This window comes from Diaphorina citri, unplaced genomic scaffold (genome assembly GCF_000475195.1).
Source record: "Diaphorina citri unplaced genomic scaffold, Diaci psyllid genome assembly version 1.1 scaffold1007, whole genome shotgun sequence".
Taxonomy (NCBI): Eukaryota; Metazoa; Arthropoda; class Insecta; order Hemiptera; family Psyllidae; genus Diaphorina; species Diaphorina citri.
The window spans coordinates 178,373-193,955 of NW_007378438.1; the positions used below are offsets into that span (position 1 = coordinate 178,373).

The 15,583-nt window shown below is 40.9% G+C and overlaps 1 protein-coding gene across 1 annotated transcript in view; it reads right to left on the reverse strand.

Annotated features, from left to right (window-relative positions):
- Nucleotides 1-322: 322 nt before the first annotated feature.
- The window catches only part of LOC108252929 (collagen alpha-1(IV) chain-like), a 26,503-nt gene continuing 11,242 nt past the window's right edge, over nucleotides 323-15,583 (reverse strand). Inside the window, exons 13-22 of the mRNA XM_026826824.1 lie at nucleotides 15,261-15,390; nucleotides 14,847-14,912; nucleotides 13,041-13,783; nucleotides 12,766-12,960; nucleotides 11,378-12,679; nucleotides 2,104-2,275; nucleotides 1,515-1,748; nucleotides 974-1,156; nucleotides 814-875; nucleotides 323-595 (exon numbers count right to left, since the gene is read on the reverse strand). Of these exons, the coding sequence (XP_026682625.1) occupies nucleotides 323-595; nucleotides 814-875; nucleotides 974-1,156; nucleotides 1,515-1,748; nucleotides 2,104-2,275; nucleotides 11,378-12,679; nucleotides 12,766-12,960; nucleotides 13,041-13,783; nucleotides 14,847-14,912; nucleotides 15,261-15,390 (3,360 nt within the window). The remainder of the gene's footprint in view (nucleotides 596-813; nucleotides 876-973; nucleotides 1,157-1,514; nucleotides 1,749-2,103; nucleotides 2,276-11,377; nucleotides 12,680-12,765; nucleotides 12,961-13,040; nucleotides 13,784-14,846; nucleotides 14,913-15,260; nucleotides 15,391-15,583) is intronic.

Genomic DNA, 15,583 nt, shown 5'->3' on the forward strand with positions numbered 1-15,583 from the left:
AACAAGAAGTTGCGCAACGAACTGAGAGACGTTATGGAACGTTTGGAGAAACGAGGCAAAAGTCAGCCGTCCGCGGATAATGAACTGAGGTTTGACTACCAAAGTCAACTTGCTTTGTCTGGTTGCTAACATGTTCGATCTGTACAGGATCTAGTGTAATTGACATTTTCGGTAAAGTTCCAAGCTGTCGGCCTGAACTGGATTGTGCTGCTCCTTGGTATGTAAGTCCATACTTAAAGGCACCCTAAAAGCCAGCCGTTCCGAGAACGAACCTTATCTGCTTAGGATCAAGTTCATCCCGTACCCGACCTAGACCTAGCACTTATGATGAGTAGGTTCGACCGTCAATGATATTGCAGGTAAACGTAAAGTAGCCACAAGTAGATGACTTAGTATAGTAAGTAGTGGAGAACTTGTTGTTGGGTTTCAGTTTTCCGGTTTCGCTCTTGGTTACCGTGATGTAACTGTCGGGTCCAGGACCAGGGAGTCTAGAGTAACTGTTATCCACCCCTGGTTTGTAACTTGGTGTAACGTAGCTTTGTCGACGCGGTTTCATGCCCATCACGTCTTCCAGTGGATCTGATTTCAGTACAGCCTGTCCTGGCTGTCCTCCAGTTGTTGGCTGTCCTGGGTATCCTCCAGTTGTTGGCTGTCCTGGGTATCCTCCAGTTGTTGGTTGTCCTGGGTATCCTCGGGACCAGGGAGTCTAGAGTAACTGTTATCCGCCCCTGGTTTGTAACTTGGTGTAACGTAGCTTTGTCGACGCGGTTTCATGCCCATCACGTCTTCCAGTGGATCTGATTTCAGTACAGCACTAGAAGAAAAGTCTCTGAGAGATTGTGTCTCTGTGGGTGGTTCATTGACGAAAAGTTTACCTCGGAATCCTGAAGGAATTTCGTTATTAGTACCGGGGATTTTTTGTCCTGCCTGTAAAGTGATGGGACCCCCACTTGATCATTGACGAAGAGTTTACCTCGGAATCCTGAAGGAATTTCGTTATTAGTACCGGGGATTTTTTGTCCTGCCTGTAAAGTGATGGGGCCCCCACTTGTCACTCCTTGATTGGGTTTCCCTTGAACTACTATGTCAGGTGTGCTGAACATTTTCTCTACAGTGGGCTTTGGTTTCAATGTTGGTTGTTCCGTGACGTCTTCTTCTTCCTCATCATACTCTTCGTCATCATATTCCTCAGTATCTGATTTCTTGTCTTCTAGAGGAGGCAACGGGACAAGTAGGCGACAATTTTCTGAAAAATATTTGGTCAAGATCAGTCTGTAGTTCTTTTCTCTAAAAATAAGTTGGGATTTTAGAGAGCACCGAAGCCCCCCACCCAAAGTAGGTTAATGGACTGTTGAATTGTACAATCATGTCTACCATATTCAGAAAATTACCCGTACCTACATATGTACTATATGTACAATTGTACATGGTCTATTTATTTGCCGGTTTTGTGAACTAATAATTAAAATGAGGGGAAGAGTGACAATATTTCAATACCATATTAATTAATGCGCCTTCCTCATCATACTCTTCGTCATCATATTCCTCAGTATCTGATTTCTTGTCTTCTAGAGGAGGCAACGGGACAATTTTGGTTTCCTTACTTGATTTGTTTGGAATGTGAATCAACTCCGCTTGTGATTCTGGTAAAGGATGTTCTTTTTCGGGTGAGCTTTTTGGGGCTGATGCAGTCATGGGGATTTCAGTACTAGGCGTTATCTGAGCAGTTTGACTGCCGTTTTGGTTTCCTTACTTGATTTGTTTGGAATGTGTATCAACTCCGCTTGTGATTCTGGTAAAGAATGTTCTTTTTCTGGTGAGCTTTTTGGGGCTGATGCAGTCATGGGGATTTCAGTACTAGGCGTTATCTGAGCAGTTTGACTGCCAAAGTCAACTTGCTTTGTCTGGTTGCTAACATGTTCGATCTGTACAGGATCTAGTGTAATTGACATTTTCGGTAAAGTTCCAAGCTTAGAAAATTACCCGTACCTACATATGTACTATGTACAATTGTACGTACATGGTTTTTTTTATTAGTTATAGGTATTGACTGATGTATGAAATTATAGCACAATTCCATTATTCTGTGGTCTATTTATTTGCCGGTTTTGTGAACTAATAATTGACTACCAAAGTCAATTTGCTTTGTCTGGTTGCTAACATGTTCGATCTGTACAGGATCTAATGTTATTGACATTTTCGGTAAAGTTCCAAGCTGTCGGCCTGAACTGGATTGTGCTGCTCCTTGGTATGTAAGTCCATACTTAAAGGCACCCTGAATGATTGGTTTAAAAAGAAACTACCCTATTCCTTATCATTTTAAAGTAGATATGCAGTGACCTTGAATCGCTGGGATTTTTATTTTTGCACGGAGAGTGAAAAACATAAGGGGGACTCTAAACAGGGAGTATACCAGCCTGACTTTCCCTTACTAAAGGAAAAGCAAAGGTTGAGTGCGAAGGGCATTCACTCGTAAAATTTGTAGCCAAAACCAAATGTCAGCCCAAAGCCATCACCCTAGTTAGGACTGATTGAGAAGCTGACGAAAAACACCGACCCCGTCTGTACACGGGAATAGGTGAAGAAAAAGAAAAGGAAGGTAGAGAGCGAAAGACACGAAAATGTTAGATTGAATCTAACAACCGTACTGATCGCGGGTTGAGGTAAACAATCGTTTTTCTAACTTATAAATTAGATTTAACTTTCTTGTTTCTCTCTTTCAGGAAGCTACAGAGAAGCAACGACGAACTTCAAGAGCAAGTGGACAGTTTGCGATGTTAATTTATTTATTATTACTTTTTTAAAAGACCTGTGTCCGAGTGGTCAAGATCACTGACTCTCAACCCAGAGGTGCTGGGTTCACATCCCGGCCAGGGCGGGAATTTTCTAACCAAATAGGCATGGATGTAAAAGAATGTGATTTGATGTAATGTGAAAGCGGTGCCGAGGTGCAATCTTTTTTAAAAGTATTTTTTTCTATCCGTGCGTTTTAATACTAATTGTGAAATACAATCGCTATGAATCGGTTACTCGCAATGAGATATACGCACTACCTTCCAAGTTAAACAAGGCTAGCTTACTACTGTTTGTTATTGCTATGAAGAGTATGAAGGAATTGTTAATTAGATTTATATTAGACATATAAAATAGGTGATGATTCGGAAAATCCCTAAGAACCCTAATCATATAAAATAAGGTAAGCAATTAATGATTGTTTTATTTCAGCTCGAAAGACTTCAGGCGGAAAACGCGTCCGAGTGGGGCAAACGGGAGCGCCTGGAAACCGAGAAGCTAAGTCTGGAGCGGGACAACAAGAAGTTGCGCAACGAACTGAGAGACGTTATGGAACGTTTGGAGAAACGAGGCAAAAGTCAGCCGTCCGCGGATAACGAACTGAGGACCTTGCAACAGGAGTGCAATGATCGGGGCAAGGTGGGAAGGAGTAGAATAGATCAGTTGCGCTTACTTGGGTGATGTTTCAAAGTCATAGAGCAGGAAAAATGAGGACCAACGGAATTTTTCTTTTTCTTACGACTTGTAGATACCGAGATAAATCGATTCATGACTCCCGCTTCGTTTGTTTGTGCGCAAGCGTTTCTGCGCATTTTGACGTGAAATCTGACGTCACAACTTTTTGAACTTTTTCATTAGAACGGAAATTAAAAATTGAATTTTCGACCTTTTATAGTTACTTTTTCGGAGTTTTGACCTCAGATTTGGATTTTTCACATATTTTTACGTAGGAATCGACCGTTTATGAATAATATTTTCCCAATTGCAACTCCTCCATTTACATTGTACAGCCGGTTAACTGATATCGCTATGCCCTATTCCTAGGAGCTGTTGGAGTTGAAGGAGGGCCTTTTTGCCTTCTACAGTTCACTATACAACCGGTTAACTAATATCGCTATGTCCTATGCCCCTAGGATACACGTAAAATTAAGTTAAAAAAATATATCTATCCATATCCCTAGGAACTGGCAGAGTTGAAGCATGTGTACGGGAAGTTGAAAAAGACTCTGATGGATCGCAGCACGGAATTGTCCCACTGTTGAACTGAGGACCTTGCAACAGGAGTGCAACGATCGGGGCAAGGTGAGAAGGAGTAGAATAGATCAGTTGCGCTTACTTGGGTGATGTTTCTAAGTCATAGAGCAGGAAAAATGAGGACCAACGGAATTTTTCTTGGAGTAGAATTCAAAGGAGTGTAATGTTACTAATGTGTTTCTTACTTTATTCCCCTCCTTGGATCCCTGTTGTTTAGGCCTTTTTAAGGCTATTATTATGCTGTTATTAAACCCATAAAATAAACGAGACTTTGCTTAGACTGCGGGAGTAAAGGGACGTTTCAGTATCATTCTGGCAGGATAAACAAGGTATACTGTACAACCGGTTAACTTATATCGCTATGCCCCTAGCACCAACTGGTTAACTAATATCGCTATGCCCTATGCCCCTAGGAACTGGCAGAGTTGAAGCATGTGTACGGGAAGTTGAAGAAGACACTGATGGATCGCAGCACAGAATTATCCCACTGTTCAAGACGAGCCGAACAATACGAGGCCGAAGTAAAGAGACTGCGAGGCCGAGTTGAAGAGCTCAAGCGAGAACTTGCCGCGGCTGAGGATGAAATAGACTCGGCTACCAATAATAATAGGTACGTGAATGATTGGTTTAAATAGGTATTTAATTAATATTAAGTAGGTAGTTAATTTAATTAATTAATTTCAAGAAGATAATCTTCAATTTTTTAAAACACCACCATCCAAAAGATCAAAAATCCGTTTGTTATTTGTTTTGTTTTTTGACAAACCGTTTTTTTGGCAGTTGGCACAGAGATTTTCCGACTAAATTTCTCCTGCTAAAAGCCGGGTTCACACGATTCTTTTCAAATCCAGGAAAAGTGAAAAATAGAAAAAGGCTAAAAACGAATTAAATAATGAATTAATTTATAATTTTACTATAAAAAGTGTGAAATTCTTTCATTTATTAATTAGAATAATTATTTAGAAAAAAAAATCGTTTTAAAGTATGAGCTGATTTATTTCAATATTTATCCAGTCTACGCCACTGATTTTTGTATTGAGAGATTTGGCAGGAACTTTGTCAGGAAACCGGTTTTGACCTTTTTTGTTTACATTCGTATCTTTTTGAATGGATGTTTTGATTGTTTTGGGTTTTGGGATTGGGGCTTTGCACTTTGCTAATTTTTTGCCATAATCAGCAAAAAAGAATTAAATAAAGAACTTTTTCGTGTTTTCCTAACCGTTTTATGGTGTTTAAATAAATCATGAGCTTTTAATTTTTCCTGTAAATGAGAGATCATTATGAAACACAGTGTTTTGCCTTTACCAATGATTCCTGTTATCTTCTGTACACTTCACTAATCAAGACCCCTTGCATTTGCACCTTTGTGACTCCTCTGTAAATAACTGTAGAACTGACATAAAGGTAAACCATAAATCAATCAGCCCAGGTCTACAGGCTCATGTCAATATATTTGTTTTTTCTCTCTCTCAAGGTTTTAGGTACCTACCTACTTATTCCAATGTCTGTATCTCAAAAATATCCTTATAACTGTCTAAAGAAGGGGAAAAAAATTGCTTTAGAACTTTAGGAGTGTTCTAATTGTTCTTTTAATTGAAAAACTCTTGAAAAATGTCATTTTATCCAGACTAGCTTTTTTTTTCAGGAACCTTAAGCTTTAGCCTATTTTTAGTGAGTTTTTGCTTGAAACTATTGTGAGATACTCAGAAAAAGAACCCCCCTTAAGTTAGTCTGTTAACAATATTACTAGTACTTACCTACTATGTTTGTTTTTGATGTGTTGGATCTAGCAATGGCAGGCATGGGCACTCATGGTAGTATGGGAGGAAGGAAGAACATATTGCATCCTGGAGCCCGTGCTACAGCATACACCACAGAGACAGATTATGAAGCCAAAGAGGCATTGTTACAACGGGAACTTGAAGAAGCCAGAGCTCGAGCTGCTCAGATGGAGAAAACTATGAGATGGTGGTCAGACTGTACAGCTAACTGGCGGGAAAAGTGGAGCAAGGTAAAACAATAAGAAAATTTTGAAAAAAGCAAAAGTGTTAGGTACCTACTTCAGCATATCATTGGTCAATTGGGTTCTTATAAAATAGGTACCAATTCAATAAATTTAAAAACCTTATTCTTTTTAGCCCCTATTAGCCTGTTAACTTAACTGTCTTCTTAAGCCTATACAAATCAAATTTTACTTAAGAGGCTGTTACAGTTATAGTTTCCTCTATGCCTCTATCAAACCTAAAAAATTAAAAATAATAATAAATCAATTTTCATAATATTTACACTCATTTGTCCACTTTCAGGTCAGAAATGAAAGAAATAAGGCCAGGGAAGAACTGAAGAGTCAACAAAGTAAAGTTGATGCTGCATTGAAAGAAGTGAGCAATGTTCAGAGAGAAAAACAAGAGCTGGAAAATCAAAATGAACACATGAAGAAGGAGTTGGAGAAAATCCATGCTTTGCTCATGAAACATGCAGGTAATGGTTGAAAGCAAATTACCTTCATCTGTAAAGCAACTATTGTCTACCTGAAAGTGTGTGTGCTCATCAGGTGTCAGGTAGACCTGACAGGTGGACCTTTTCAGGCTTACCTGTCAGGTCTACTTACCTGATAATGTGTGCTCATCAGGTATCAGGTAGACCTGACAGGCAGACCTGATCAGGTCTACCTGATAGTGAGTAGCTGGCCTTGGATTGATGACTGTGAAATAAACTATATTTTTTTCTTTTCCAAGGACAATGGGATCAGCACATTCTGGATGCTCTGGAGAGTGTAGACCCTCTTCCTTCTGTGACAACAGACTCTGGTCTACCTGAGAGTTGCAATACTTCTTCCATGATGGATGATGAGGAAACAATGAAAGAAAATTCAGCTGGTAAATGCCCTTGCCTTATTACCTCTATGTACTCCCTTAGGGAACCTTACTTACTATCTTTAAGTATAAGATAATAACTGTAATAAGAAAGTGTCAGAATATTTTTTTTTTTTCTTTTGTAGCTATACTTTATTTTTATTGGTAGTTAAGATTGCAGCAGCCCTATTACTTAGTAATAACGAGTCAAGAGAAAATGGCCTTTTTCTTAATGGAGTTGATAAGAGAATAAATCACCTCTATGTACTCCCATAGGGAACCTTACTTACTATCTTTATAAGATAATAACTGTAATAAGAAAGTGTCAAAATACTTTATTTTTATTGGCAGTTAAGATTGCAGCAGCCCTATTACTTAGTAATAACGAGTCAAGAGAAAATGGCCTTTTTCTTAATAGAGTTGATAGGAGAATAAATTTGAACCTTTAATGTGTTGAGTGGTAAATATCAGAGCTTTTTTCAATCTTGTTATTTCTTGTGGTCCTCTGTATCAAATGCTCTGACGTTTGACACTCTGTAGGCTATAACTACTTAATATTTGTCTTACATATGCGTATACATATTGATACTTTTTTGCAAATATGTAAATGAGACATTGTGGTTTTATTATTCCTGAATCGATACTAATGTTCAAATGCTGTTTCTTTCCTACCTTTTCCTTGTATTCAATGTTATTACTTATAGTAATTTTTTCACATAGGCACAATTCCATGACACTGCATTTATTTTGTACTTACTTTATACAATACTCGTAACTCCATTTTCAAGTGTACACTATTTATTTTATTGTACTATTGTTAATTTATATTTTATTAATAAAAAGTATTATTTGATGTGTTTTAAATGGTGTCCAATTACTAATCAACAAATTCAACTAGTGAGAGGTACAAAATTCAAATAAATACATGGGTACATTGTGAAAAAGTACAGTATTGAGCAGAAATAGAGAACATTTAGAAAATAGATCATTAATGAAAGGTAATGAGGGTCAGTTCCTAATACTTCCAGTCAGATCCTACATCACGGACTTGTTGCCATTTTATACACAGGTACATTGTGAAAAAGTACAGTATTGAGCAGAAATAGAGAACATTTAGAGAATAGATCATTAATGAAAGGTAATGAGGGTCAGTTCCTAATACTTCCAGTCAGATCCTACATCACGGACTTGTTGCCATTTTATACACAGATGACAAGGATATACATTAGGTACTCAACTCTCGTTTTCAGTTCAATTTTGATCAAGAACAAAGGCTTCCATCTGGGTTGTATCTTGGATTAGGTTTACATACTTTCGTTCGACCGTGAAAACGAGTGCAAATTTTTGTCGATGGTGGGATTCGAACCCGGGACCTTCTGCTAATGAAATGAAGCTAGCAACAGATTACAGACATCCAAGTGAAGTAATAGCTTCTGGTTGTGGTTATACACAGAGCTAGGCTAGGAAAACGAGTGCAAATTTTTGTCGATGGTGGGATTCGAACCCGGGACCTCCTGCTAATGAAATGAAGCTAGCAACAGATTACAGACATCCAAGTGAAGTAATAGCTTCTGGTTGTGGTTATACACAGAGCTAGGCTAGTCTTGGAGGAGAACGGAAGAAAAAGAACGAATTTTTGCTGATTTTTCGATGATCATTCCAAAACTGAGAGGAAGACAAATATTTCATCAAAAGTATTTTTCCCTTCTTTCCTCAAAGTACCTTTTTTTTCAAATTTGAGACTTTTGTATTTTCTTTACGTTAAAATCAAAACTATTTGCCATATAATTTAACTTTGAACAGCCGACACCGGCGAAAAACCCGGCAAATAAAGCCAAAGAACATAGATAATACCGCTTTATTGTTTATGTATTGCATTAAGTCGTTAATTTAGAATAGGAATTTTCTTGTTTAGTGCAATATTTTGTGTATTTTACAATCTTCTTCCTTTTTGTACTTTTGATCACCATAAAGATATGTTGGATTATTTGTTTTTCCTTCATTCACTGTGCTTTAACAGGTCGCACAGTAGATCGTTCGCGCCTTTGCCCGATCTTTATTCATTTATTGTATTTTACAATATAATCATGTGTTGGCTACCTAAACAAGAAGCCATAGGAAAGAAATTTCTGAAATCAGTTTTAAAGCTGCTCTGAAAGGAGAAGAAATGACACAAGAAGGACAAACATGGAAAAAAAAATCTTTAAATTATGTAATATAAGTTTAGTTGCAACAAAAACAGCCGGCACCGGCGAAAACCCGGCAAATAAAGCCAAAGAACATAGATAATACCACTTTATTGTTTATGTATTGCATTAAGTCGTTAATTTAGAATAGGAATTTTCTTGTTTAGTGCAATATTTTGTGTATTTCACAATCTTCTTCCTTTTTGTACTTTTGATCACCATAAAGATATGTTGGATCATTTGTTTTTCCTACATTCACTGTGCTTTAACAGGTCGCACAGTAGATCGTTCGCGCCGATTTACTCTATTACTTTGTCCATTCTTTAGGATCTGGAGAACAGCTTTGCCCGATCTTTATTCATTTATTGTATTTTACAATATAATCATGTGTTGGCTACCTAGACAAGAAGCCATAGGAAAGAAATTTCTGAAATCAGTTTTAAGGCTGCTCTGAAAGGAGAAGAAATGACACAAGAAGGACAAACATGGAAAAAAATCTTTAAATTATGTAATATAAGTTTAGTTGCAACAATTATTTCATAAAATTCTATAGCTTTAAACGATTTTTGTCATGTAAGTTTGTAGGCCGAGAAATCCTATTATACATAATGTGCCTAAAATACTCAGTATTCGAATCTATGAGACAGAAAATTGAGAGTTAGCAATATTAGTTTATAACTACCAATCAAATCGGTTTTTTCTCCTGCAATGCCGCTTGAGTGTTCTCCACCTCTGGGATATCCTCCAGGGAATCCCCCAGTTGCTGTTTGTCCCGGGTATCCCCCAGTTGGCTGTCCTGGATATCCTCCAATTTGTGGATGTCCAGGGTATCCCCCAGTTGTTGGTTGTCCTGGATATCCCCCAGTTGTTGTTTGTTATAACTACTTAATATTTGTCTTACATATGCTTATACATATTGATACTTTTTTGCAAATATGTAAATGAGACATTGTGGTTTTATTATTCCTGAATCGATACTAATGTTCAAATGCTGTTTCTTTCCTACCTTTTCCTTGTATTCAATGTTATTACTTATAGTCATTTTCTCACATAGGCACAATTCCATGACACTGCATTTATTTTGTACTTACCTTATACAATACTCGTAACTCCTTATTACTTATAGTCATTTTCTCACATAGGCACAATTCCATGACACTGCATTTATTTTGTACTTACCTTATACAATACTCGTAACTCCATTTTCAAGTGTACACTATTTATTTTATTGTACTATTGTTAATTTATATTTTATTAATAAAAAGTATTATTTGATGTGTTTTAAATGGTGTCCAATTACTAATCAACAAATTCAACTAGTGAGAGGTACAAAATTCAAATAAATACATAGGTACATTGTGAAAAAGTACAGTATTGAGCAGAAATAGAGAACATTAAATTTAGAGAATAAATCATTAATGAAAGGTAATGAGCATCAGTTCCTAATACTTCCAGTCAGATCGTACATCACGGACTTGTTGCCATTTTATACACAGATGACAAGAATATACATTAGGTACTCAATTCTCGTTTTCAGTTCAATTTTGATCAAGAACAAAGGCTTCCATCTGGGTTGTATCTTGGATTAGGTTTACATACTTTCGTTCGACCGTCAATGATATTGCAGGTAAACGTAAAGTAGCCACAAGTAGATGACTTAGTATAGTAAGTAGTGGAGAACTTGTTGTTGGGTTTCAGTTTTCCGGTTTCGCTCTTGGTTACCGTGATGTAACTGTCGGGTCCGGGACCAGGGAGTCTAGAGTAACTGTTATCCGCCCCTGGTTTGTAACTTGGTGTAACGTAGCTTTGTCGACGCGGTTTCATGCCCATCACGTCTTCCAGTGGATCTGATTTCAGTACAGCACTAGAAGAAAAGTCTCTGAGAGATTGTGTCTCTGTGGGTGGTTCATTGACGAAAAGTTTACCTCGGAATCCTGAAGGAATTTCGTTATTAGTACCGGGGATTTTTTGTCCTGCCTGTAAAGTGATGGGACCCCCACTTGTCACTCCTTGATTGGGATTCCCTTGAACTACTATGTCAGGTGTGCTGAACATTTAATGCGCCTCCTAATCAACTCGAAAGTGTTAGAATGAATTGGTCAGTTGACACCGAAATGATTTAGCAGTGGCGAAGATGGAACTCGTATTTGCTGATGAGTTAAGGCCCGTTCTCACTTGTCGTGAGTTTCATCCTATTTTCCCCCCCAAATGTCCTTGTACGAGTGTAGGCAATGTAATTTAAATGAGAGTGTTTCCACCACACCCGACACGATTTTTTTTCCGAACGACAAAGGCACCCTCGATTTGAGATTGTGATTGTCCTGTTTGTTGATTTCCTTGAGCAAATGCAGTGCCGCCACCTTTGAATGGCGTTGCTTGTTGATCGTTTAGATTCTTCTGGTATGGCAAGAATCCTATTTGTGCTTGACTGAGTGTACTTCCTGTACCCGTTGCTTGAGCATCTGCTATACCTCCCTTAATACCACCTTGTACCTGAGAGTTTGATGAATAAGAAGCTCCTGTTATTTGACTCTGGGACTTAATAGCTCCTTCATCTGAATTCATCAAAAGTTGAGTCTGAGTTTGAGTTTTCCTTGCTCTACCTTGTGCTTTGCTGGAAACACCAGTGCTATTTCCACTAATTTCACTCTGAGCACCTTTATTTTCATCTCCAGACTGGGCCATGGCGTTGAAACTACCATTTCCTGTGTAACTACCAGATAGTTGGGTTTGAGAGACACCCTTGCCAAATTTACCCTGAGAGCTTGCCAACACCTTTATTTCCTTTCCCTCTTGTACAATACTGCTTTGTGATTGTGCATCTCCCTCATCTCCATCTGTACCACCAACCACTCCTGCTCCACCCACCTGACCTCCAAACCCACCCACTTGTCCTCCGGGGTATCCCCCACCCACCTGACCTGGATATCCTCCAACTCCACCTACTTGACCTCCAACTCCACCCACTTGTCCTCCAACTCCTCCTACCTGTCCTCCGGGTCCCCCACTCACCTGACCTGGATATCCTCCAACTCCACCTCCTTGACCTCCAACTCCAACCACTTGTCCTCCAACCCCACCCACCTGACCTGGATATCCTCCAACACCGCCCACTTGTCCTCCAACTCCTCCTACCTGACCTGGATATCCTCCAACACCACCCACTTGTCCTCCAACTCCTCCTACCTGACCTGGATACCCTCCAACTCCACCTGGATATCCTCCAACCCCTCCTACTTGACCTCCAACCCCACCCACCTGACCTGGATATCCTCCAACACCACCCACTTGTCCTCCAACCCCACCCATCTGACCTGGATATCCTCCAACTCCACCCACTTGTCCTCCGGGTCCCCCGCCTATCTGACCTGGATATCCTCCAACTCCGCCCACCTGACCTCCAACCCCACCCACTTGACCTGGGTATCCTCCAACACCGCCCACTTGTCCTCCAACTCCACCTACTTGTCCTCCGGGTCCCCCACCCACCTGACCTGGATACCCATCAACTCCACCTACTTGTCCTCCAACCCCACCAACCTGACCTGGATACCCTCCAACTCCACCTACTTGTCCTCCAACCCCACCCACCTGGCTCCTCCTACCTGACCTGGATACCCTCCAACTCCACCTGGATATCCTCCAACCCCTCCTACTTGACCTCCAACCCCACCCACCTGACCTGGATATCCTCCAACTCCACCCACTTGTCCTCCAATTCCTCCTACCTGTTCTCCAACACCACCCACTTGTCCTCCAACCCCACCCACCTGACCTGGATACCCTCCAACTCCACCTACTTGTCCTCCAACCCCACCAACCTGACCTGGATACCCTCCAACTCCACCTACTTGTCCTCCAACCCCACCCACCTGTCAACTCCACCTACTTGTCCTCCAACTCCTCCTACCTGTCCTCCAACCCCACCCACTTGTCCTCCAGGTCCCCTGACCTGACCTGGATACCCTCCAACTCCACCTACTTGTCCTCCGGGTCCCCCACCCACTTGACCTGGATATCCTCCAACTCCACCTACTTGACCTCCAACACCGCCCACCTGACCTGGATATCCTCCAACACCGCCCACTTGTCCTCCAACTCCACCTACTTGTCCTCCGGGTCCCCCACCCACCTGACCTGGATACCCTCCAACTCCACCTACTTGTCCTCCAACCCCACCCACCTGACCTGGATATCCTCCAGCTCCACCTACCTGTCCTCGAACCCCACCCACCTGACCTCCAATTCCGATTCCACCTCCTACTTGTCCTCCAATTCCACCCACTTGTCCTCCCGGGTATCCGGGGCCAACCTGTCCTACACCTCCAACTCCTGGGTGTACTCTGTCACCAGTTGTTCCAGTACTTAGCCCAACGTCTATTTGACCTCCAACTCCTAGTCCAACAGATAAGCCAGGCCCTTGAGGATATCCAACTCCTGGAATGTGTGGCCGTCCAGGATATGCTACTCCACTTGGACCTTGTGGACCTCCAGGATATGCTACTACACCTGGACCTTGTGGACCTCCAGGATATGGTACTCCACCTGGACCTTGTGGACCTCCAGGATATGCTACCCCACCTGGACCTTGTGGCCCTCCAGGATATGCTACCCCACCTGGACCTTGTGGCCCTCCAGGAAATGCTACTCCACCTGGACCTTGTGGACCGCCAGGATATGGTACTCCACCTGGACCTTGTGGACCGCCAGGATATGGTACTCCCGCGGGTTGAAAGGTACAATCGTTTTTCTAACTTATAAATTAGATTTAACTTTCTTGTTTCTCGCTCTCAGGAAGCTGCAGAGAAGCAACGACGAACTTCAAGAGCAAGTGGACAGTTTGCGAGTGCAGCTAGAACATCTCAACACTCGCCTTAGGAATCGAACTTCCAATACAACTACAAGAAACGATCCCCATAGTGATGAAGATAGCAACAGCTTCTGACAAATGAGTGAAGCTAGCAAGAGCTCCCAGAGAACCAAATGAAGCTAGCAATAGCTTACAGAGATCCAAATGAAGCTAGCAATAGCTTACAAACATCCAAGTGAAGATAAAGATAGCACTAGCTTACAGACGTACAAGTGAAGCTAGCAAATAGCAATAGCTTACAGAAATCCAAATATTTTTTTTATTTTTTAAAAAGATGAGTGTTTCACCGCCGTTTTTATTTCGTAGCAATGAAACAACTGCTACATTGGACGCATGTGTATCGTAGCATGCCCATCCCGTAGTATGCCTCTCATCAGATGGGCGAGAAGAGACACAATACTTCCCATTTAGGTGTTGGGTCAACTAGCTTACAGAAATCCAAATATTTTTTTTTTATTATTTTTTAAAAAGATGAGTGTTTCACCGCCGTTTTTATTTCGTAGCAATGAAACAACTGCTACATTGGACGCATGTGTATCGTAGCATGCCCATCCCGTAGTATGCCTCTCATCAGATGGGCGAGAAGAGACACAATACTTCCCATTTAGGTGTTGGGTCAACACGAGAACACCAGAAAGTAATCTGTTGAAATATTTGCAATCGGAAAACGAGTGCAAATTTTTGTCGATGGTGGGATTCGAACCCGGGACCTTCTGCTAATGAAATGAAGCTAGTAACAGATTACAGACATCCAAGTGAAGTAATAGCTTCTGGTTGTGGTCATACACAGAGCTAGGCTAGTCTTGGAGGGGAACGGAAGAAAAAGAACGAATTTTTGCTGATTTTTCGATGATCATTCCAAAACTGAGAGTGCTACTCCACCTGGACCTTGTGGACCTCCAGGATATGGTACTCCACCTGGACCTTGTGGACCTCCAGGATATGGTACTCCACCTGGAAACAGGCAAACCTGATCAGGTCTGCCTGATAGTGAGTAGCTGGCCTTGGATTGATGACTGTGAAATAAACTACCTATATTTTTTTTCTTTTCCAAGGACAATGGGATCAGCACATTCTGGATGCTCTGGAGAGTGTAGACCCTCTTCCTTCTGTGACAACAGACTCTCTATGTACAATTGTACATAGTTTATTTAGTTATAGGTATTGACTGATGTATGAAATTATAGCACAATTCCATTATTCTGTGGTCTATTTATTTGCCGGTTTTGTGAACTAATAATTAAAATGAGGGGAAGGGTGACAATATTTCAATACCATATTAATTAATGCGCCGTACTCCACCTGGACCTTGTGAACCTCCAGGATATGCTACTCCACCTGGACCTTGTGGACCTCCAGGATATGGTACTCCACCTGGACCTTGTGAACCTCCAGGATATGCTAGACCTGTGCGATCTTCAGCTCCCGGAATATAATTTGAGTCCGTTATTGTCCATGTACCATTTCCAGTTAATACTCCTGGCTGATACGAATGCTGTTTCTTGGATACCACTCCCCCAAAAACTCCTCCTACGGTAATCAAATCAGCTACTCCACCTGGACCTTGTGGCCCTCCAGGATATGCTACTCCACCTGGACCTTGTGGCCCTCCAGGATATGCTACT